Raw genomic sequence first — 22571 nt, 5'->3', positions numbered from 1 at the left:
AATTTTGTATACTTGTTTGTTTTTAAAGCTATATTTAATACTGTCAAGAACTTAGATTATGAAATCTTTTTAAAAATTATTTTGAAGTAGCTAATGTAATTATGATGCAACAAAAAGGGAAAAATCATATGCCCAACAATAGTATGTTACAGTTTAATTGAATATGGACTTGAGAAGGAGAGCTAGGATAAAGAGAATGGGATAAACACAATTTAAAAAAAAAGTTGGAAGGGACCACAGGATTTTATTCTACACAATTTCCAAGTCAGAATCTTGTTAATAGAGAAATCCATCACTAACCTGGAAAATATAAATTAAACTCCAAGTCAGAAAACATTCTCTTTTGAAATTACTAATTACTACTGTTACTCCCATAGACTGGGAAGGTAGCATTTACTTTGTTACCATTGTGCCTGACACTCTGAAAAGCTTAATGAGCCTAAGAACTCTTGGTGATTATAAACACATAGACATGACCAAAGTAGCTTTCTAAAACAATACAACTAATAATTTCTGATAAAGCAAGGTTTTGAGATACTTTCATTTATATTTAAACTCATCAATTAAGTGGCTATGAGCTGCTTGATACCTGCATGTTTTCAGGTCCCTGTATTGTTAGGCTTCATGGAAACCAAGAAGAATTGATCTCTAAAATCAAGAAGCCTACAATATAGTTGAAAATACAGATTCATAAACTGATAATTTTAATAAGTTGAATTCAACAAAAATTTGATATAATTATAATTCAATAATTAAGTTAGAAGATGATAATTAATTACCCTTTTCCTCTGCTTTAAGAGGAAAAGAAAACAGAATTTATTACATTGGGGAGAACAAAAATCATAAATCTTGGGAAAGCAGATGATTAAAAATTAAAAGAGAAGAAAAACATTACTACCACCACCACCACCACCATCACCACCAAAAACAAATGTTGACAATTTCTAGGCATGAGTCATCTTGTTTGTATTTGGATTTTGAACATGGCTTAATGAATTTCAAATCTATTAGGTTAGGATAATACCAAGTATTTTTTGTTTATCCCTTTCCAGATGTATTTCAAAGAAAATTTACACTGTGTGCTTCTGATTCATTTATCTGTAGCAGTTTAGCTTAGTTGATTAAAACATACTGAGGCCAAGATCATGGCTTTAATATCTACAAGATATCGTTAGCTTCACATGCTCCTTGCCACAGATTTCATCAAACTGCAGCCAATATCCTGAAATACAGATAGTTTGCCACAAGACATTGCTCAACCTCTGCTCACTCAAGTCATCTTGATTTTCAGCTACAGTCTCCTATGCTTCTCTGTTTCCCACTCCTGAGGATCTGCTATCTAATCTCACTGAGAACTTGAGACTCCTGTTCTCTAAGCCTCTTCTGTTACCTCAAGCTGCCTCTTTTTTTTTTTTTTTGACATCTTTCTTTATTCTAGATCTATTTTATCACTTCAGTAATGTTTTTTTTCCAGGATCCTTAATGGCTTCTCTTCCAATGGCTCTACCCCTGGTAGGACCGCATGCCTCTATATTGACAGTACATAGCTGCAGGCTTATTAATCGCATGGTAATAATTTCTGTATAGGTTTGTCTCTCTCACTGTACCTTGAGGCTGTGGTACTTGAGTACCTTGAAGCTTATTCAACATGGAATCCCTATGCCTATCATAGTACCTATAAGATAGGTATTCAACAAATATGTATCAAATAATAGGTGTTCAGTAAGTGTACACAGTGATATCCATTCATGGTGCAAAAGGGTGCAGATAATAAGATTAAATTAATCAACATTAAGGAAATAATAGCTCAGAAATGTGTATTATACTAGCAATGGAGCAACAGTATTAACTTCATTTATAAGAGAGCATATAATCCTTCAGTTTATTGAAAAAAAAACTGCTTAGGTTAACACAATGGCTATCCCCCCCGCCAAAGTCCTCACTTGCTGAAAATACTCTTCTCTTTCTAGTCTTTTATTTACTGAAAGAAGAATGCACCACCGTATGGTGAGTAATATGATAATCTTATTAATATCTGACTAAAACTAAAACTTAGACTGAGTTGTTAAGACAGATTCCTAATATTTTTCTAGTGCAAAAAAAACAAATAAACACTTGTTAGTATCTGGTATTTGAGTTGGGTTCATATTAAATCTGCATATTATCTAGGGGAAACAACACCTTTATGAATTCGAGTTCTTCTACACAAGAGAAAAGGATGTGTTTCTGTTTGCTCAAGTCCACTTAAGCATCTTTCAGGAATTTTTATTATTTTTAAAGTTTTATTGAGGTATAATTGATATACAAAAAACTGCACATATTTAACATAAAATTTGATGAGTTTGGACATATGCATACTCTCAGGAAACCACCACTAAAATCAAGGTAACAGACATATCCATCACCTTCAAGTTTCCTTATGTCCTTTTTGTGTGTGTATGGTAAGAATAATAAATATACAAAAATACATAAGAAAACACTGGAAAAAAGTCAACAAAGGGGACTAATTCTGTCAGATTTAAGACATACCAAAAGATTCTCTTTTACAACCCAAATGTTCATCAATGGATGAAGAAAGAAAATGAGGGGTATATGTGTGTGTGTGTATGTGTGTATATTACTCAGAATACTATTTAGCCTTAAGAAACCAAAGAAAGTCCTGCTATTTGTGACAACATAGATGAACCTGTTGGTCATTATGCTAAGTGAAATAAACCAGACACAGAAGGACAAACACTGTATGATTCCATTCATATGAGGTATTTAAAACAGTCAAACTTATAGAAGCAGAGAACAGAACTGTAGTTACCAGGGGCTGGGGAGAGAAGAAAATCGGAGTTGTTCAACTGGTATAAAGTTTCAGTTATGCAAGATGATTAAGTTCTAGAGATCTGCTGAACAACATTGTGCCTATGGTTAACAATACTGTATTGCATAATTTAAAAATTGTTAAGAGGGGTAGATCTCATGTTAAGTGTTTTTATCACACACAAAAATAAAAAGGATTCAAGGAAACTTTTGGAGATGATGGATATGCCTATTCCCTTGATTGTGGTGATGGTTTCATGGGTACATGCAATGTCTAAACTTACTAAATGCATACGTTAAATATTTGCAGTTTTCTTGTATATCAATTATACCCCAATAAAAATGTTGAAAAACAAATTAAAATGAGGAGAAATTCCTATCAGCCTCAAACCACCAGTTCTTTTCAATATTTGCAAAGTTTCCAAGAAGAGACGTTATTCAGATTGCAAGAAATAGAGTCTCAAGAAAGAGAATAAAAGGTCAGGGTTGCTGAGATAGATTTGGAAGTAATTCATATATAGGTGGTAACTAAAACCACACATGTTATTTCCTCAGATCCATAATCCATGATATTTCTAAGGGCCCTTCCACAAGCCAAAATATCCTTATAGTCAGCAAGCCAAAGGAGGAAACACACTTCTGGATTCTATGAGTTCAAGATGTTCTTCCACCTTATAAAACCTGATCACTCCCACAGAAATTTTCCTTTTGGTCTAAAACTCTCTTTACTTGGTATCAGCCTGAGGTAAAATGTTAAGAACAAGGAAACACAGATAAAATACAGCTAGCTACTGTGTGATTTAAGAAATGGAAAGGGAAAATAAAATACTAATGATTAACATTCAGATAACAAAACAACTGTACAACTCTGTGTTATCTTTAACGTAACTCTACTTCTGTAACTTCAAGACAAAAGAGTTCAACTAATACAGAACTTTTAATGATTCACTGGTTTATAAATACAGAATTTGGAGGGGAGTATTTTCAGTGGGAGTTAATGTCCTTAAGGCTCTTTGCCTTTTGATACTTTGTTAAAAATATCACAATATTTAATATCAGAGAAATTTTTTCTAAAGGAAAAAGAAAACAGGAAAGCTTTTGGAATTGAAAAAGGAAATAACTCATTTCATTACTGGCACACGTGTTTTAGCCTAAAAGGATATCTATCTATACTAAATTTAAGAATTAATTTGCCTCAGATTCAGATGTTTTGAAAAGGAAGTCACAATGATTAACTGCTTACTTAAAGATTATTTTGTGATAGGTCTAAAAGAAAAAATCAGTCCATCTGTCCATAAGTTGTTCATAAGTTGTGAGACTAGACATATTTCACAATTCAACTCTCACTCCAAAAAAAACCAAAGTTGAAAGCTCTAAATTTGGAATGTGATTAATTCTCAATGGGATACAATAAATTGGGAAATTAACTTTCCAACTTGAATACTATATAACTTTCCTTTCTCAGCAGAAAATTAATTTGATAAGATCAAAATACATATGGAAAGCATAGTCTAGTGGTTTGAGGTTCAGATGTAAAGCCAGGAGACTCTGTCACTGATTTGCTATGCTTGGAGAATGTTCCAATTTCACTCTGCCTCAGTTTGCAAATTTATAAAGTGGGAAATATAACACCAAACAGGGCTATATGTAGACCAATGAGCCATTATTGGCCCTACATAGAATGCTGACCATCTTAAAAGCAAAACAAAACAAAGAGTCTAAGTCTTCCTCAAAAACAAAAACAAACAAACAAACAAAAAAAACAGAAAAACCAAAAAAACCCCAGGGTCTTTATAAGAAACTACATAGTACCATTTTGTCACTATTACATATGCACATATTTCTATAAAATATTAACAAAGACTAAACTAGACTCTCCAATTATTTTCATGACACAATGAAATCAGAAGAATGATTTTCTTTTTTCTCTGTGAGAATAAAACCACCATTTGTTAAGCAGGATTGAAAAATCTCAGAGTGAGTTGGGTACATTTCTGAGCCATCAAGGTTTTCTTCTCCCAAGAAGCTTTACTATCCTTGCATGCAAACTCCACAAATATTTCTTACACCAGAGTTACTGATACTGGCAGTGCAAACACACTGGGTAATAAGTTCCACTTCCCATGACCTGGCAGCATTTTGGATGACATAAAGCTGTTACTTTTCTCTAAGATAGATAGAACTGATGATGGTTCATATTTGGTTGGATCTGTACTCTAGTTCATTCCAGAGTTTTTTTTTTAATTAAACTTAAATTTCTTTACACATTACTGTGTGAACAAATACTGAACATATTTCTGCTACTATTCAGGATTTTTATTTGAGACTAATTCACATTGTTTGTGTGGACCAACAGTTTACATTTTTAAGGCAATCTTTCACCTTAAACACAAACCATCATGACAGTGAATAGGAGATGGCCTGCCTTTTATGCACTTGTGCAGTAAAATGTCTGCATGATAGCATACTACAAACAAAAGTTTGTCAAAATGAAATGTTCAGTTCAATGCTGTGTTGGTCTGTCTTAAGCAAATTAGAAGAAATATGATTGATGAAAATTTCCTATTCTATTTAATAGAAGTTGAGGTGATACAGTAATCCTATTTTGATTAAAGAATCCAAAAATAATCAAAATTTATTCTTAATTATTTTATTGGCCTTGTAAAATTCCTATGAGACATCATAGAGAAAGCAGAACAAGACGACATAACACTTTAATAGCCAGGGCTTTGTCCTCAAACCTAATGTAGAATCTAGGGAGCATTGCTTATCCACATAGCTCCTGCTTCCTTAGCCAGGTCACCTGAATGAGTCAGCTCTATTTCTCTTAACCTTCAGCTAGAATCACAGTATCATAATACAATGATGCAAGGGAGATCACATTCATTTCAGTATGCTTTAGAAGAGAGAGTAAGAAAAAGCCTTTACTCATAAGAGGAGATCATCATGGATTATGAATGTAATAAACAATTACAATATAGCATTTTTGAATATTTACAAGAGGTGTATGATGTAAACTACATCATCGTGCTCCTATAAGAAAGAAAGTAATTGAAATATATGGCTGAGAAGGCCAAGATAGAATAAGAAATCATGAACCCCATGTATATTCTTTTGTTGTATATGCAGTTTTCATTTCTCCACTCTATCTTATAAGAGAACCCATTTTGCCATGAGTATACCAACAGATTTTTGTCATAATGAAACCAGTTTTGCTTGCTTCTTTGGCTGTCAAAGAGAAAGGATTCGGTTCTCTGGTTTCCAGCTTTATAAAAATGCCAGATAATAAAGAAATCCCCACAGAGCCATTAAGATAGTCTGATAATTAGTGGATAGGACTCACTGCACTCAGAAATTTAAAGCAGCTCATTCTCTCAAAAGACTGTGCTTTTTGAACAGCACCTGTCACAAAGGCAGATACTGGAGTACTGTTGCTCTAAGAAATGCCACTGTGAGATGAGGCCTTTTAGAGGCACAGTTCACTTCTTGTGCTATACTGTGGTCATGGTTCCTGACTTTAGTAGACACTTATTCTGTAAACCTTAGATCATTCACTAATTAGGCCTAATAACTTTAAAGTTACATATGAAAAGCACATAGCAAAGTAACTAGAATATGATATGTGTTTAATACATAGTGTCTCTTCCTTTTTCTATTCCTTCTGTTTATTAATATGATTAAATGTTTTAAATTTTAAAGTTCCCCACTTAAATAATGTCCCAAAGCTCTTAAAAGTGCTGTTAATGTTAACTTATTTAACTCCATATACATACATATCATTTCCTCAGTATATACCAAATGTATAGTATATCCTATTTAAAAATGTACAGAGAGCTCATTTAGATAAAAAGCTTCTGAAAATTTCTGCCCATTAATTATTGACATATTTTTAACACTTATATTTAAAAGACAAAAGGAAAAGTTATAACTAAACGCTACTGACTATTGTCTTAATTAGTGTCTGTTAAAGTCAGTTTCTGTTAATAAATTTTTGATAGAGGTTTTGACATGTTACCTGCTTTTGACACCATAGACAATAATTACTTATGTGCCAAACTAAACAAAAATATTATCTCACAGTTTTTAACATTCCTCAAAAAGTCTTTAGGGAAATACTATCATAAGATTAAGAATAAGCAAAAATAGCCTGCTCTGTCAGGGCAAAAATCTGTTTTGAGAGAAAAAGACAAAAAGCCAAGGATAGTCCCCCCATTCTTAGCCTGAATAGCATTTTGGTGAACTAGTTGCATGACTGCTGACATTATAGAGAGAGGTCCTTTTACACACTGATGATATAACTCTCCACCTAGAAACAGCTTCAAGAAATTTTGGCCAATTATTGTTTGAAAGAACTCTTAACCTTTAATTATGCCAAAAACTGAAATCGTTTTGGAGAGTATAGTGACATCCAGATGAATAATTTTAAAGAACACCTTTCGACAAGTTAACTCTTTTAGGTATCTGGGGGATAGTTTTGCAATTTTGACCAGTTCACCCTTGCAGATCTGCTCAAAGTTTAAAATTTTATGGGGGATATATTTGGCTTATTGTATGATAGAGAAGGACATTTGACAACTTCCACTCTCAGTTTTGTTTTCAAACAAAGATAATTTCTCCCATGTTTTATTTTGCTGTAGACTGGAGCTCAAATCAAGTACATGTTCAAGCAATTGATCAGATCCAATCTTGCTCTCTTAAAAAAGTTCCTACCCTGCTAGCAATCATGGCTGCAACCCACATCCATGCAAAGACAGGATCACCTTCCATTCAGTTAAAAATCTCTGTCTTTGGATAAAACATTAAAGAAGTATTTACTATCCTCAAAAACATTGGCTATCTTGGTTTTCCAACTATCTCATCTCAGACGACCACTAGACAGAAATTGCCAAGTCACCTTTGCTGCTGCACAAGAACCCAATTTGGTGATTTCTGATAACCTGTCTACCTAAAACAGTTTCATGTCTAAGTTCTAGGGACTAGGAGCTGGCGAATCTGCTCTACGCCTTAATGCCATTCGAAGACTATATTAAATAATCACTTTCTACCTCACTGGATCACTTGATCTTCCAAGAGGAAGATTTACTCTAATACACTTAAGAAAAAAGTTAGATGCTAAGCAGTTTAGGTGATTTACTGCTAAGAGAGCAACATATTCTAACACCTTATGGGTGATATTTTTATACTGGCCTTGTTTCCTGTGACTTTACTGAATTCACATATTAACTTAAAGAGTCCTTTTTTAGATTCCTTAAAATTTTCTACATAAACAACTATACCGTCACTGAATAGAAATAATTTCCACCTCTTCCTCCTCCTCCTCTTCCTTCCTCCCCTTTGTATTCTTCCTTCTCTTCTTCCTCCTCTTTCTTATCTTTACTCCTTAGATTTATTTTTCTTGACCTATTTCATTTCATTTTATTTTAACACTAGATGCCTACATTGCTTGCATTTTTACCTACTAGCCAACAAACAACTGGAAAATAAAACAATTTTATCTATAATCACATCAAAGCATAAGATACTTAGGAATAAAGACAGCAAAAGAGCAAGAACATGACATTGTAAACTACAAAATATTGCTGAAAGAAATTAAAGAACACTTAAAATTTGGAAAGAAGCAACATATTCATTTATTGGAAGACTCAATATTAAGCTGTTAGTTGTTCCCAGATTGGTCTGTAGATGTAATGCAATCCCAATCAGAATATCAAAAGACATTTTTAGAGACTGAAAAGCTTATTATAAAGTTTATGTGGAAATGCAAACAAGCAAGGATAGCTAAAGCAATCTTGAAACAAAAGAACAAAGTTGGGAAATTTATATTTCCTGACTTTAAGCTAGAGTAATTAAGACAATGTGGTCCTGGCATAAGGACAGAAATATAGATAAATGAAACAAAATAGAAGGCCAGAAACAAACCCACACTCACATGACCTTTTAATTTTCAATGAAACACTAAAGCAATCCAATGGCAAAAGAAAAATCTTTTAAACAAGTAGAGCTGGAACTATTGGCAAAAGCTGAACTTGAACACCATATACAAATACTACATTGAGAAAGATCAAAGATCCACCATAAAATCTAAAACTATAATGCTTCTAGAGGAAAACATATGAGAATATCTTCATGACTGGGAAGGAGGCAAAGGTTTCTCAAAAAGCAATAACCATATTAAGGACACACTCATACATATATAAGTCGTCAATTCTACTGCTACATACATACCGAGGGATATGAAAACATTTGCCTACAAAATAGACATACAAGAACATTCACAGCAACTTGTTATAATAGTCAACCTGGAAATATACCAGGAGTTCATGAACAGACAATTGCTAAACAAACCATGGCATATTCATAAAATGTAATACACCTCAATAGTAAAAAGGAATGAGTTAGAATACATGAAACCACATAGATTACTCTCAGAAACATTAGGGTGAGTGAAAGAATAATTACACAAAATGGTACATACTGTACAATTCTAATTATATACAGTGTTAGAATAAGCAAAACTAATCTAAGGTGAAAAAATTAGAAGAGTGGTTGCCTCTGGGAGTTGGGAGTGGGATGAACAGCAAAGGTCCACTGGGAAAGTTTATAGGATGACGTAGTGATCTAATCCTGATGTATTTTGGGGAGATGTATACATTTTTCAAAATCCATCAAATGATATACAAGTTTTTGTACTCCACTGAATATAAATTTACCTAAAAAAGAAATCATAAACACGTACTGAATTATACTTAATGATATACCTGCTGAAAGATTTATGGATAAAGTACACTCATAAGTGTAACTGACTCTGATACACATTAAAATAGGATGAGTTAATGAGCAGACAGTGGAATACGTGATAGATATGTGATGTGATATGACAGATGTGTGGTAAAATAAAAGTTGGCAAAATGTTAATTGTAGAATACAGATATATTGTATAGTTCTTTCAACTTTGCTATGTTTAAAATTTTTTATAATAAAATACTAGCCAAGAAAATAATTAAGGTGATATAAAGACATTTTCAGATGGCCAAAATCTGTAAGAATTTGTTAGCATCAGAATTGCAGTAAAAAAATTTTTAAAGGAAGTTTTTGAGGCTGAAAGAAAATGATGCCAGATCAGAACCTAGATCAAAACAAAAGGTTCAGTAAACAGTAAATGCATAATTAAATACAAGAACTTTTTCCTTGTTTCTCAAGGTCTTTAAAGAAATTGTTTAAAACAATCATAAAAAAACCAATGTATGTTCAGATTTATAATATACATAAAAGTAAACATAAATTGTTAAATGTACGACAACAATACCCAAAGGATGGGAGGACAATGAATAGAAGTATATTCTTATGAGATTCCTACATTATATATGAATCAGCATATTAATTCATGGAAGGCTGTGATACATTAAGGATGCATATTGTAATCACTACCATAATCATTTTCAATTCAACTCAAATTCAATTCAATTCAAATCATAATCAATTTTAAAAATGGTACCACAGAATAAAATTTAAAGTGTTCCCTTAAAGTTAGTGCAACTCTTAAATACAAATCTCCTGAGTTCATTTACTAAAGTTTCCTCACTCACTGAAAGAATTAATTTGTATTTAATAGGAGGCAAAACAATATGTCAATGAAAAAATGCTATGACAGTTGACCATTCAGGCTATACACACAGATTATTTTTTTTAAATAGAAAGTTTTCATAGGCAAAAATAATTTCCAACACACATGATCTATCATTCTCCTATCACCCTGCTATTTAAACAAAAAACAGTCTTTCAAAAGTATATAATTCCTACCTCACTAGTAAAATTAGAAAACACAGGTATTTCACCTTTTCTTTTGAATGTGTTAAAATAAGTAAATGATTCTTAAAAATTAAAAGCCCAGTATTTTTCATTCCTTTTCCCAATGATTCTATCCATTTAGACCAGACAAAGCATAGATTATCTTCCTCCACCAATAACTTACCTTTTTAGATTAGATAATCGCCAACTGCCGCATGGCCAGATTTAACCCTTTACTTTGTTTTGTTTGGATCATGGTGTTTTAAAACTTTTCAATTACTTGAAAATGATTAGAAATTCAGAGATTTCACATAAGAACCCAGATTCTGAGTTCTTTTGAAAATGTGAAAGAGATGGTAACACCAGGACACATTCTCACTGGGCAACAACTAGGGCTGGAGCTGAGCATCGGTTGCCTCTTTTCAATGTGTCATCTGTTTTCCTATTTAACCCAGTTTCAGTTCAGTGAACTTCATTCACTTAAATTATGTGCCTTAACGCAAGTGAGTTTATAATCTCTGTTACATATATTCCCCATTTCAAATCCAGTTTCCCCTTCTTCTAACTCTACCCATTACTCATGTGCTCATGTCTTGTGCTCTCTCTCTCTCTCTCAGAATAATGTGCATCTAACTTCCCTAAAAACTTCAATTCAGGATGCATTTGACTAAAAAAAGTGCATCTCTAATGGAAAATAACAGAGAGGTCAGCATTCTACATCAACTTGTTTACACGGTCTCTGACCATCCTTTCTGTACATAGACACTGAAGTAGCTCCCTCTCCCCAATAAGAATTTTATTTTAATAAACAAAGCATTTACTTTACTCATGACTATAATTGTGGAAAATAGCATATAATAAGTTTGAATTTAAACTTTATTAAAATTTGACTTTTTCTAAAGATAACTGGCAATTTGAGTGACTCAGAAAAATTTCTCTCATTAATAGTTAAACATACTTATAATTGTTGAAAGGATTAACATTGCTTAATAAAATCATTTCTTTTTTTAGAAATTGAGGTATAATTAATAATATGAAATTTAGCTATGTGAGCAGGAAAAACTTTGGTACTTAACTGCATAAGTCACCTGGGTATACATTCAATCACTAGCCTAGGTACTGCTGTGAAGGGACTTTGCAGATAGAATTAGGCTGCTAATCAGCTAATCTTAAAATAGGCAGAGTACCCTGAATTACCCAGGTGAGCCCAATGTAATCACATGATCCCTTAAAGCAGAAAAAGCAAAGCAGAAGAGTCAGAGATTCAAAACATCAGAAGCTCTGGGCTTGCTGCCACTAGCTTTGAAGATAAAGAGATGAGGCCACAAGCCAGGGAATGGTGATGTTCTCAAGAATGATTCCTGGCCAACAGCCAGCAAGGAAACAGGGATCTCAGTCCTACAACTGCATAGTATTAAATTCTACCAACAGTGGGAAAAAGCCTGGAAATGGATTCTCCTCTAGTGTCTCCAGAGAAAATGTAGCTCTGGCAACACCTTGATTTTGGCTTTTTTAGACCTGAAGTAGAGAAACCACTCAAGCCCAACAGACTTCTGACCTACAGAACTATGAGATAATAAATTTGTGTTGTTTTAAGCTGCTAAATTTGTGGCAATATGTTACAGAAACAATAGAGAGTTAACACTTTGCTGATGAAGATGAAAAGTCTTTACACAAACTTTAACTGAAAAAGACCAGTAACCATTAGTTTACAAAGTCACAGTATATTCATAACTTCATGAATTGCTGGAAGTAGCTATAAAATCTACTTTAATACCTCCTCAAAAAGAATCTCTCATCAGTCTCAAATCTTGTACATTCTCCCCAAAGGGCCTATTTTCCTAATTGGCACTTTGTGGTCTCCTTGGAATTATGCTCTTGAAATACTCTAACTGATAAGAGTGTTTTGCCCATTTGAGGCCTTGAATCATTCTAACTTATCTGGACAGTTTATGCAAACAGTGTGATTTATTTTGAACACTTGCTTTCCTTCTGAGTCTGCAGCTTCATTAATTGCAGTCAGTCACATAGGCTCTATGTGTCTTTGTGACAAACCCTCAGTAAAAACCCTCACTCCTAGACTCAGGTGAGTTGCTCTAACAGGCAACATTTTGCACATGTTGTCACAATTTGTTGCTGGAGGAATTAAATATCCTCTACAACTCTCCTGGGAGAGGACTCTGGAAAGATTGTTCCATATTTTGCCCCCTTGTTTTCTCTTTGCTGATTTTGCTTTGTAAATTTTGGCTGCAATAAAATGAGTATAATGTAACCATAAGTATAATGACATTTGAGTCCTGTGAGTGCTTCTATTGAATCACTAAAGCTTGGTGACCCCTGACACACGACCATTCCCACCATCTCAGCCACAGTGACTAATGCAAATGAGAACACCAAATATGACACTTGCCGCAAGACTAAAAAATTTTCCTAAATTTTTACTAACCAAATTGTAGTAAGCAGAATTCTAGGATGGTTTCCAAGATCCCTGCTTCCTGATGTACACCTTGCATAATCCCTCAAGACTATGAATAAGATGGCTTTTACTCTCATGATGACATTATGTTTTACAGTGCAGTTGTCCTTATCACATGAGTCCTTGAAATCTGGATCTAGAGATCAGAGACAGGAAATAAGAGAGATTCCAGGCATGAGCAAGATGTGAAGTTAGGGATATTCTTCATTACTGGCTTTGGAGATGGAGAAGGACTCTGGAAGTTGAGAGCAGCCCCTCGATAGTAATCAAGGAAATACAGACTTCAGTCCTACAATTGCAAAGAACTAAATTCTGCCAATAGCCTGAATGAGCTTAGATGTGGATTCTTCCCAGAGTCTTAAAAAAAGAAATTGACAATTTGTTTCCTCTGATCATTCTATTTTAAAGAAAATAAAATAGATTTATTTCCAAGAAAATAATAAACAAATTGCCAAAATAACATTCACATCATACTTTCACCAAAACTCATTTGTTTGGGAAATAAAATTATAACACATGATTAAAAGAAACATAATAGGGAAACAGAATTCAAACTGCATAACTAAACTAAAAACATAATTAGTCTATTCAACAGTTAATTTATAACACATTAATGACATGCAAACTCTTATGCTAACAACTTTAGGAGACAGAAAAATAAAAAAATTACTGTATGCATGTTAAGAATGTATAGTTAATTGAGCGAAGGTAGACCATACCTTCCTTAAGTAAATAATTGCAGGCAAACAATTATACACTAGAGGGGGAAAGGAAACTTACAACTAGAGAGACAAAATGTAATAAAAGGATTAGGAGAAGAAAAATACAATTTTTGCTTTGGTTCCGTATTATAGTATAGAGGGAGACAGAAGTAAGTGAATTACTTGAAGAAGTGCTTATACATTGTGCCAAAGACTAGAGATACATTGTTGGACATAAAGACAACTCGGTCTTCATGGGATATTTCAGTTCTCCAGCACTCAATCTCTTCAACCATATATTGGCAACAATAAAAACTACTTGAACAATTTAGATACTTTTTGGAAATAATTCAGAGAGTTAGACTGAAGTCAGATCTTTTGCTTGTAAAATACATTTTCTTCACAAACACACACAAAATGGAGGGCCACCAAATGATTTTGAGTAGGGAATGGATGGATCTTTAAAAATAATAACATAGCTGCAGAAAGTAGGAGTAACTGGAGAATGGAAAGACTAAAGGCAGGAAGACCAGTAAGGAGAATGTTGTAATGCAACAGTCAAGCTGTTTGTTAATAAAGGCCTGAATTAAAGAATACAGAAGACAGCAGAGATATGAGAAATGTCAACAAGGTTGTATTAATAACACTTGATAACCAATGGGACATAGGGTACAAGAGAGGGAGAAAGCTGAAGATAGCTGCAGGATTCCAAGCCTGAGTGAAGAGTATCTTTTTGGGGGTATTATTTCCATCTTTAAACAAAATAGGTAAAATAGGAAGAAAAATACACATCAATTATATAAACCTCAAAGTTACTTGACTCTACTACGAGAATTTCAAATTCATTTTGAAACTAGGGTCCTCAAAGTCAAAAAATGTATGAGAGCCTTAACTTCTACCATCAGGTTATATTGTAAAATAAGAATATCTAGTATCTTTTTCTGATGACTATGACCTGTGGCTCAGCATCCAACTGTGGACCATATTTTAGAATGTGTCCAAACTCCTTTGGAGTATCCAACTCAGTGAGTAGGCAATGTTTTAACAGGGGCAAGTAAAACTTACTCATCCGAGTAAGTCAGATTATATTTTCCATCAAGCTAGTGAACAGCTGCAGCCATAGCCTGCTTCCCATCAAAGTCTCCATGTATAACCTCTGCAGTGCTGATGGTTCTCTGGTACATTTTCAAAACCATAACCCTAAAAACATATGACAAACTAAATTTTATTAAAGAAACATGCATGCACTACTCACCATGCCTTCACTTGCAAATTTAAGGACAACACAGGAACTTTACTGCAAGTGCCAAAACTCTGCTGAATATCTGTCTATGAACTACACTTGCTAGCACTTTTACAGATTAAGAAAAAGTACACATTGTGAACAACACAAACTGGAAATACTTTCCAAACAGCAACTAGACTTAGAAGGCAAACCATTTTCCACATGCTTGCTCTAATAAGAGTGATGGAGGTGAATCTCTCTCTCTCTCTCTCTCTTTTTTTTTTTTTTTTTTTTAACATTATCTGGAATATATTTTAGAAAGGAGATGAAACTTAAATTTCTTCACTGTTCAGCATCTTGAATGTGGCTTTAGGGTAACAATTAAAGAGATTCACAGGCACTAAATATGAGATGACTTCAAACAAATCTTCCAAACGCTGTACTTTTTTTTTTTGAAATGTACTGGTTACAGGAGTTTAATTGAATTCCATGCCTGTATGCTTCCAACAAATAATTTTGATCATTTAACTGAAACTGGAGAGAGATACGGGCAGGAGAGAACTCTGGCACAAGCAACATAAAAGCCACTGAAAAGAGAGCAGCATTCTCCAAAAACGAATTCCTCATATTCCAGCTTGAATAGACTCTAAAGAAAATGATGTGTTTTCTCTTTCAAACAGGGTTAGCAAACCACCATCACAAATAACATCACTCTATAAAAGACTGACTCAATGATAGCTCCAGGTCATAGCACAAAATTATTATTTCTGATTTGGATAACATGAATTCTCAAAAGGGCTTTATGGCCATTAAATTCATAAAAAGAAGTAACACAATTTTTCAGTATGATCTGAAACCTCAAGATAGTCTTAAGTTACAATACATTCGTAACATGAATTACTACTATAATGCTTTAGTACAATATTGCTTGGTTCAATGATACTAAGACTCTTCTCTAAGTTTCTAGTTTTTATTCCCCTACTCCACCCCATCGATTTTAAGGAAGGAAGATGTAAAATTTTCTTCAAAACATAAATCCAGTAAGATATATGCCTTAAGTGATGCTTAAGTTTGGACAATCAACTTCAAATAACTACCAGACAACTGGCAGCTTACAGTTTTGCAACAGTTACAGACAGATGGACAACTGAAAATCATGGGTCTCAAATTGCAACCCTATCTAAATAGATTTCCTGTTTACTTTGCATCAGCCTTTCTTACAGGTGCAGGGTGCTTACTTTTGGCAGTAGGGGAAAGAACTGATTTATAAGCCATAAGGACATCTTCTCACTTTCCATAAACAGGTTATAGAATTAATTAAAATTGCAGATGAAACCTGCCTGTTATTGGAGACTAATGTAATCCAAATATGTGGAAAGTCAAATAGTTCTCAACAAAGCTAATTCAGATGGATGGATCAGATAACAACTTGGAACTGAATCTGATGGAATTATTTCTACTCAAAGGCAGTAAGTGCTGGAAGTTATATTCCAAAATGAGTAAGGGAAATATTGAACTTGACTCTAGTACCAGAATGACTAAAAACAGTATTTTATTTACAAAAATATTTAAATATATATTACCTGAAAAAATTACAAAGACCTATAAAATTACTATACATTCTATTTTAAATAAATGAAGATTATGAGAAAATGTAAATGGCATGAAAGACAACATGACATTTTCGTTTAATCCTATTGATGTTCCTCTACCTATCATATCATATGTTCCTCTACATATCAAAAATATGCTTCCATCTATGACATTTTATCCCCTGAAGACAGAAACAAAGGCTTTGAAGAAAGGTGGTTTTTTTTACATCTTTACACTGTAAAGGCTACTGGTACTCACTGTTATGTGATTTATGATCTCTAAAATAAGGATGAAGGATGACAAGCACAGAAAAGCTAAAACTTTTCATGAGCTAATGGATTTAATCTTATTGACAGAGCAATTGCAATTCTATCCTTTTATAGTACAATTGAAAGTAAAAAAAAGTAAAATGATGAAAATGGAAATTTGTCTTCTGGGTCACCAGCTTCTCTCTTCTTCAGTTCTTTTAGAAAGCAAAGGAAGGACATATATGGGTAGAGAGGGAAATGTGGAGATCAGAAGGAACATCCTCCAGTTACTACTATCCTGATGCCAAAGAACTACTCTACTTGTGGCTTATGGAGTCCTCTGGAATGGCTGGGAGCACAAGGCCATGCGTAACATCACTTTACAGGATGCAGAGCAATACCAATCGTAGTATAGTTATGTCCTCTGGTACTTCTGGATATTCCCTTAATACTCTACCCTCTCTCCATAGTGTAAACTCCTTTCTTTCTTCTTTCCCAAGTACCCTAAATGAGTACTAAATAATTTTAGGAACTTTAGTAATTTCCCAGTTAGTGTTAATGTTGATTTAGTATTTAATTCCTATTTTTCCCTTTATTTTTAAAGTACTTATATGACCTCCAAGACTTCTGTGACAACCAACCTCTAAGATGACCCCCAATGTCCCCAGACTCCTGAGATTCACATTCTTGTGTAGTCCTCTCCCACAATGAATAGAGTTAATGGCTGACCTCTGTATCCAAGAAGATACAGCAGAAACGACAATGTGGGGTTCCTGAGGCTAGGTCATAAAAGGCATTGCAACTTCCACTTTGCTTTCTTTCATCTCTCAGATTGCTCACTCAGTCACTCAGAGAGAAGCCAACCACCATGTTGTGGGAATAGTTAAGAGGTCTGTGTCAAGGCCCTCAAGGTAGGGAGGAAATAAGCCTCCTGTCAATAACCGGCACCAAATGAGTGAGCTATCTTAGAAATAGCTCTTGTAGTCCCAGCCAAGCTTTCAGATGACTACAGTCTCAGCTGATATTCTCACTGCAGTGGCATGAGATCCTGAGCTAAAACCACCCAACTAAACCATTCCTGAATTCCTGACCCAGGGAAATTATGTACATTGATAAATACTTATGGTTGTTTTAAGCTGCTAAGTGTTGAGGTAATTCGTTAAGTTAACAATAATTCATACTATTTCTTCTCACAGAGACAAAGAAATACAAACAAGTATGCTACTACTAGACAAAGCACCTTCATTAGTAACATAATATTGTTGCTATATGAGAGGTTCACAACTCAAGCCAAGTAAATAACACAGAATTTTTTAAAAATTTGAAGTGTAATTTACATAGGTGAAATGCACACTCTTAAGTGTATATGTCAGTGAATTTTGACAAGTTTTTCAAGAACATTCACCATGTAAGTAATACCCTAATCAAGATGTAAAAATTTCCATTCCCCAGATAGTTCTCCCAAGGTTATTTTGAATCAGTTTTTGTATTGCCCTCTTCCCCAACCAGAGTCAAGCACTGTTTTTATATCTATCACTGGAGATGAGTTTTGATTCTTCTAGAACTTCATAGAAATAGCAGAATGTAATTTTTGTGTCTGACTTCTTTTGCTCACAATTGGTTTTCAATCTTTATACAAATTTGATCCAGGGTGAATTAAAATAAAGTATTTTTTCATAGATAAAAATGATTATAGTTGGTTTTCAATTTCAATGTCACTAGCTTTCACAGAGAACTATTTTTTAGCCTCGATGGCTTATAAATTAAAGTGTAAATTTAAACTGATAAGCAAAGAGTAATATGCTCTTAAAAAATGAAATCGAAGACATGTGACGTGCAAAAATTATAACTATAAAAATATATTTATTAAATAAGGTTCAGATATTTCTAAATATATAGAAAAGTCGCTTTTATTACCATGGTCAGCTTAGACTTTTCTAAAAGAGCAAGTGAGACAATGGTGTACTTGGTATCTGTATCTTTTATCCCAGAGATCACTTAAAACCAAATCATTTAAAGTAGCAAGGAAAGTACTTTTATTCAATTTATTTGTTTTGCTGCTATTAAATTACTACCACTTAGTAAGATACACATTTTTCCTCCACTGAAAGAGATTTATTTTCATCTAGAATATAGCATTGATTAAAAAGTACTGACCAATAATAAGAATATTTCTTTAAACTAGAATGGATGATTACAAACCTATCAAGGCCCACGGCAAGCATTTTTCATTGGTTTAGTACTTTATTCATTAAAGAAATATTTTTCATGATTTTATGATAATTTCAGAAAATCTGTGAAGAAGCTCATTTGTAATAAAGTTTAGACCAAACACTTTTCTTCCAAAAATGCCTGAGATAGAAAGTAAATTTCATGAGTCATTGAAATGACTGAACTTAAACTGTATCATTAGATTCCACCTGATATTATTTCTCTCTATTCTTCAACCTGGCCTTTACTTAACGCAGTTCACTGTGACCCCTGGAACACCAGTTCCTGTGAGAAGTTACCACGTACTTCTCTCAGGAAAATACTCTTAATCTCAGCTAGAGAAATGCTGAGTACTACAAAGATTTCAGATTTTCATATATATCCCTGTTAGTAATTTTTTTGTCAAGTACTTTGAAGAATGCCTACATCACAAAAGTTGAACACTGGGCAATATCAATGTTGAATTTCTATGAGGTCTATGAATTAAATGTCCTAAAATAAAAATTTGCACCTGGATTTTATTATTAAATAAGTAACAGAAGAAACTAAAACCCTGCAGTTTCTAGTTAAAATGCCTTTTTGTTTGCAAATTTCTGCTTTTCATTTAATTGTCCTGATATTACACGGTACCTCACAGGTTTCCTTTCTCGAAGCAAGTCTTCTAGGCTCTGTTCACAGTGTTCAGCCACCACCACCAATCTCTCTGAGTAAAAAAAAAAAAAAAAAAAAAAAATCCATTTTATATTCTATTAACACAATGTTTTAATAACAAAATAATATACCCCACTAAAGATATTAACATATAATACAAATGATATTTTAAAAGAGCTTTCCAAATTCTGTATTAACTACATAACAACCAAATATATAGAATAACAAGATAAACATGTAATAAAAAATACATTAAATACCAATTTCTTTTTATCTTTTGTTTTTCTCTAGAATTTCTCCCATGTACATCAGGAAATACAGCTGGAAAGGTTTACCTTTGGCAAAAAGAAGCGATCATTCCTCTCACACAGACTAGAAGGAAAGCTTGGATAAATACATAAAGAAATTTTGAGGTGAAGGAGAAATTGGGGGCTAGGGACAAATTGTCTTGACTGTCTGGTTCAAACATGAGGCCTTTGAAACTGAGTTCAGAAACTTGAGAAAGTGAGTTCAGAAACAAGTCTGAATCATGACTATGAAGAAAACACAGAAAATCAACTTGGGATTGTTTGTAATATCATGGGACCTGCTGAGGTTAGTAATAATATAAAGTTTTGCTGTGCACAATCTATATTATGATGTAATTTTTATTTTCCAACAGATCAACTGTCTAAAAATAAGACAGCACAATTTTGAAGGTCTACACATTTAAAAAAATCTAATATAATCATCAGTTATCCATAGTGACTAACACATTGTCTGATACAGTAGTAGATCAACAAACTTTTTTTCTTTTTAAAAGAATAGGTGTAAGAGAAGTGAAAGAAAAGTACAACTGGGCTCACAAGTGATTGAGAATTTGATAAGTTTATTTCGGGAGAGATCAAGTTTTTTTAAAAGAAATTGGGGTACTACGAATACCCTTGTAAAATGAGTTCTAAGCTAAGGAAGAAGGTTAACACAAAAGACAGATGGCTGACCAAGACAAGATACAGAAGTAAAGGTGCGAGGAGACTGGAAATAGTGATAAATGCAAAGAATTTTGGTGAAAATGAAAAATGGCACAGGTAGAAAAATGAGAGCAGAAGATGGGAAAGGAGAGTATCTGAGTAGCTGATCTAGTAAAAGGAGTAACTCTCAGTAACAACTGGTTCAAGGTATGGTCTTGCCTGCTGGGAGCAGAGATGAAGGACAATGGTATACAGGCAATCATGTGACCTGTGAGGGCAGGATATTGATGGGTCACATCTTGGAAGCTGAAACTGTCTGAGGTGTGGCATTATACAGAATGATCTGAAACATAAAAATTAGAAACATTCTAAATGAAAGCTATCACTTTCAGGTAAAAAAAACTCCAAGTAATCTAAGCAAAAGCTTAAAAAAATTAAATTTGAAAGAACATTTAATGAGGGGAAAAAAAAGGAAAAGAGAATAGGAAAGAAAATCATGACATAAAAGTTCTAGTTCTTTTATTCGGTAAAGAAATGAGCATGCAAAGTTGAATTCCAAGCAATTTAGTACAACTGTGAAGTTCTAGAAAGAAAGAGGAAATAACACTGTCAGAAAACCAAAATGGGAAGATGCACTCCTTTGCTTTCCATCTTACCACATTTTGTCAGTTTTCCTTACATTTATTTGGCTACCTCTCCTCAGTCGCCTTTGTAGACTGGTAACTCTTCTACCCAAATTTAAATGCTTCTAGTTACTCCACCTCTGATTCTAGGTCTTCAGACTGTGTTTTCTCCTTATTTACTCCCAAGGCTGAAAAACTCTTAAATTTCATCTCAAGCCCAGACTCTGTTCTGAACTCTAGGCTTTTACAGTCAATCTCTTACTTTGAGATAAAAATCATGTCAAACTCAACACAACTCAAACTGAATTTATAGTTTGCTCCTTAAGCCTGTTCTGTTTAGTACTGTTTCAGTAAATGGTACCACTATCCTGCCAGCTGCTCCAGCTACAAATTTAGAAATAATCTCTCTCTCTCAAATCCAAACAAAAAGCCCTGCTATTTCTACCTCCCAAATGTTTGCAGAATCTGTAAAGTTTGCTCCATCTGCCAAAATCTGGGTCCACGCCAACATCATCTCTCATTAGATTACTACGAAAATCTCTTAACTGATCTTCTCATATGAATTCTTATTCCCCTCCAACATTTTTTGTTATTTTGTCTGTCACTTGCCAACTCCCTGTTCACTGGTCTTCCTTTACTTTTCCTACCTTAAAGTACTAGCACATGGATTCTCATTGCCTAAAACCATCTTCCCCATTCCTTATCCTAGTTACCTCCTATCATGAAACATAGTGGTTAAGAGCACGACTATTCTGTCTGGGCTCAAATTCCAAGTACAACACTCATCAGTTACGTGACCTTGGGGAAGTTCTGCTAACCTCTCTATGCCAATGGTTTCCTCTTCTGTAAAATGAAGAAAACAACAGTGCCTACCTCATAGAGCTGTTGTGAGGTTGATACGAGTTAATACATAATACAGACCTAGAACAGTGCATGCATGGTACATAGCAATCCTTAAGTGTTAGTTATTATTATTATTATTCATTACTCAGTTAAATGTGATTTCCTCAAGGAACACTTTCCTAATTCCCCCAAATCAATTTGCTCCTCCTATAATCTAATCTATTCCACACTGAACTTTTCTTTTGTAGCACTTTTTTCAACTCCCAAGGATCTTTATACATTTTTAACTGATGTCTTTGTTTTCCACTAGATAATACATTTCACGATGGCAGGAAGGTCTTGTTCAACATGTATCACCAGTTTTTAGAGCAGTACCTCAAACATATAAGCATCTAATTTAAAAATACTTGTTAAATGAGTTAACTTAGCAAAAACTCAATGTGGCCATTAGAAA

General features: G+C 33.8%; 1 protein-coding gene across 7 annotated transcripts in view; it reads right to left on the bottom strand.

Annotated features, from left to right (window-relative positions):
• Positions 1-22571, bottom strand: part of TBCK (TBC1 domain containing kinase) — a 172704-nt gene that overhangs the window by 138133 nt on the left and 12000 nt on the right. For all 7 annotated transcript variants that reach the window (XM_031468145.2, XM_031468142.2, XM_064484369.1 and 4 more), the window contains exon 3: positions 19681-19753. In XM_031468145.2, coding sequence (XP_031324005.2) covers positions 19681-19753 — 73 coding nt within the window. The remainder of the gene's footprint in view (positions 1-19680; positions 19754-22571) is intronic.

Source organism: Camelus dromedarius, chromosome 1 (assembly GCF_036321535.1).
Source record: "Camelus dromedarius isolate mCamDro1 chromosome 1, mCamDro1.pat, whole genome shotgun sequence".
NCBI classification, from domain to species: domain Eukaryota; kingdom Metazoa; phylum Chordata; class Mammalia; order Artiodactyla; family Camelidae; genus Camelus; species Camelus dromedarius.
This window is presented reverse-complemented; position numbering and strand designations above follow the sequence as displayed.